The 1794-nt window shown below is 38.7% G+C and overlaps 1 protein-coding gene across 1 annotated transcript; it reads left to right on the top strand.

Moving 5' to 3' along the window:
- Positions 1 to 1794, top strand: LOC114738753 (WRKY transcription factor 18). The gene is made up of 4 exons (XM_028926820.1): positions 1 to 156; positions 275 to 628; positions 1074 to 1190; positions 1303 to 1794. Exons 1-4 carry the CDS (start codon positions 85 to 87, stop codon positions 1564 to 1566), a joined length of 807 nt encoding a protein of 268 aa, XP_028782653.1. The 5' UTR covers positions 1 to 84; the 3' UTR covers positions 1567 to 1794.

Raw genomic sequence — 1794 nt, 5'->3', positions numbered from 1 at the left:
TTAAATCTATCAGATCAACTGTCTTTAAAGGAGACAAACCACTTGGGCGGCTTCTTCAAGCCATTTCTTTTCCCTTGTTTTGCGATGGAAGCAACGTGCGAGAACACTCTTCTCAACCTCAACGCCAGCCCTTCTCGGCACGAGGACGGTGTCCAGGTTCGCACAAACCTAACCTCAAATATATCTATCAATTCGTGTGTTTCTCTCTTTACAGATAATAATGTTGTTCAGTTTTTCGATTTGGTAATGTTAGAAATTGAAATTGTGGTACCAGGCTGAGGTTTTGATGATGGAAGAGCTGAATCGTTTGAGTAGTGAGAAGAAGATGCTAACTGAGAAGCTTACTCGCGTTACTGAGAGCTACAATGCTCTGCAAAAGCATTTTAACCAAGTCCTTAAGAACACCGATTCTGAGTTGGACTTAAGTACAGTACAATCAAGGAAGAGAAAGGCTATTGGAACCGGGAATTGTATCGGCAATAATATGTTGAATTTTAGCGGCGCTTCTGAGTGCAGCACCAGTACTGAGAATTCATTCAAGAGGCCCAAGGACCACAGTCTCAGTCACCCTATCTCTCCCAAGGTTTCAAAGTACTTCGTGCGCACGCACGCATCAGATCCCAGCTTAGTAAGTCCTTCGTTCATATACATATACATATACATATACATATACATATACCTAAATATAAGAGCTACCCTACAAACTGGCTATTATATTTAGGATCGGAGTATATTCTATGAAGACTGGTGAGTTTTGGTTTCATCCTTTGGAGTACTATAAAAAGGATTTGAGTTATATTGGGAAGAAAATTGACCAAGAAATTAAAAACAAATCCTATCAAGGGAACACGAACGGATAAGTGTATAGATTGTTGTATACCGACTTGGGCAGCCGTATCTGGATGATGCTAATTGCTCATCGTACGATTTAACTTGTTAGTTAGCTAATTAATTAATTGATGTTATAAGCTTCAACAATCGGAGACAATTAATTAATAAAAAGGTTTTGCGATTTGCTTCACTTTTGCCATGTCAACATATAATAATGATCGATCTATTTTTGGATGTTGCAGTATGTGAGAGATGGATATCAGTGGAGGAAATATGGTCAGAAGGTGACTAGAGATAACCCTTCTCCTAGGGCTTACTTTAGGTGCTCCTTTGCTCCTAACTGCCCAGTGAAAAAGAAGGTATATATATTTAACGCTCCCTTTTCTCTTCATGTAAATAATTACAGCTTTAATTGGATCACTGATGAAGAAATAAGAAGAAGCAGAATCACCAAATTGTATTGATATTTAGGTGCAAAGAAGCGCGGAAGACCCAACTTTATTGGTTGCGACTTACGAAGGAGAGCACAACCATATTATGCATGGAGCTCAAAGTGAAGTGATTGACCCAATTCCAGTGAACTCAAATGCAGGGCCGAGTGAGATTATTGATCAGAATTCCAGCCGCCAGTTTTTGGTTCAACAAATGGTTTCTTCTTTGTCAAAAGATCCCATTTTCAAATCAGCTCTCGCTACTGCCATTTCAGGAAGAATTTTAGAGCACACTGTTCCCTAGCTAATATATAATAGTTCAGATCATTTGTATTGATATGTAAAATTAAGTGAGGAACTTGATTTTGTAGTTTTTGCGTGGCTCTTGTTGTAGATCGCGTATAATATTGTAGGGTGTGCAAAGTATACATGTGTATTTGCTGCTATGGCATTAGCCTAGACGAGGCTGCTTGTGATAATTTGGTTTCTACGACTTCCATCCAGTTATGATAAGATACTATTTGAAAGCAAA

The sequence above is a fragment of the Neltuma alba genome, unplaced genomic scaffold (assembly GCF_004799145.2).
Source record: "Neltuma alba isolate B1F8T4 unplaced genomic scaffold, ASM479914v2 tig00013680_pilon, whole genome shotgun sequence".
Classification (NCBI taxonomy): Eukaryota; Viridiplantae; Streptophyta; class Magnoliopsida; order Fabales; family Fabaceae; genus Neltuma; species Neltuma alba.
The sequence above is the reverse complement of the archived record's forward strand: the minus strand, read 5'-3'. Positions and strand labels throughout refer to the sequence as shown.